Raw genomic sequence first — 937 nt, forward strand, 5'->3', positions numbered from 1 at the left:
ACAGCCACAGGAAGTGGAACCCATGAACGGACTGGTAAGCGTTTCCTCCTCTACTCTGCCCCTCAACAATTCCTTTGGTCCCCAACATCACACCATCATATCAAAGTCTCCCTTCCTCCCTCAGGCCTCTGAAGCTAGAGACCCACAGGATGTCACCTATTTCCAAGTGGCCTTCAATGCCCCCACCCACGGCACAGCTTCAGCCCCCTCCTTGCTGCCCAAGCCTGCCCAGGCCAGTGAGTATGCCACACTCATGCTGAGATGAGCCGTGCTCTGGACAGTAGGACTCAGAGCTACCAGTTGCAAGGTCCCTCCTCTGGCATCATTGCTTCTAAATCTGAGGCTGTCAGGTGGGCTGAGGGGACCCACCCACGTCACCCAGAAAGAAGGCCCCGAGCCCCCTGAATCTGGAGATTATCACCCAGTCAGTTCCAGAATCTCTACCATAATTGCCCATCAATTCCTGGGACCCTCCTGGGTTATTGGGACGATGGCAGAGTAATGTTTGTATGTTCTCATTGATTAAACAAATATACTTAAATCATCCTTGTGCCAGCTTTTCTATTACAGCATGCACAGAACAGATCCCAAAACCATTTCTCTTGTCAAAAATGTGTGGTCTATCCCTGGCCAGGAGGCTCAGTGGGTTGGAGTGCACACCAAAAGGTTGCAGGTTTGATTCCCATTCAGGGCACACACCTAGGTTGTGGGGTCAATCCCCAGTTGGGGTGAGTACAGGAGACAACAGATCAATGTTTCTCTCCCACATCAATGTTTTTCTCTCTCTTTATCCCCCTCCCTTTCTCTCTCTCTAAAATTAAATATATATATATATATATATATATATATATATATATATATATTCAAAAATAAGTATTGAGAGAGAGAGAGAGAGAGAGAGAGAGAGAGAGAGAGAGAGAGAGAGACCAATTTGTTG

General features: G+C 47.5%; 1 protein-coding gene across 1 annotated transcript in view; it reads left to right on the forward strand.

The window, feature by feature from the left end:
• LOC118655168 (leukocyte immunoglobulin-like receptor subfamily B member 4) overlaps positions 1-544 on the forward strand; it is a 5913-nt gene extending 5369 nt beyond the window's left edge. The window contains exons 7-8 of the mRNA XM_036306687.1: positions 1-34; positions 125-544. The exon at positions 1-34 is cut by the window's left edge and continues 19 nt beyond it. Of these exons, the coding sequence (XP_036162580.1) occupies positions 1-34; positions 125-265 (175 nt within the window). The 3' untranslated portion in view covers positions 266-544. The remainder of the gene's footprint in view (positions 35-124) is intronic.
• Positions 545-937: the final 393 nt, after the last annotated feature.

The sequence above is a fragment of the Myotis myotis genome, unplaced genomic scaffold (assembly GCF_014108235.1).
Source record: "Myotis myotis isolate mMyoMyo1 unplaced genomic scaffold, mMyoMyo1.p scaffold_m19_p_42, whole genome shotgun sequence".
NCBI classification, from domain to species: domain Eukaryota; kingdom Metazoa; phylum Chordata; class Mammalia; order Chiroptera; family Vespertilionidae; genus Myotis; species Myotis myotis.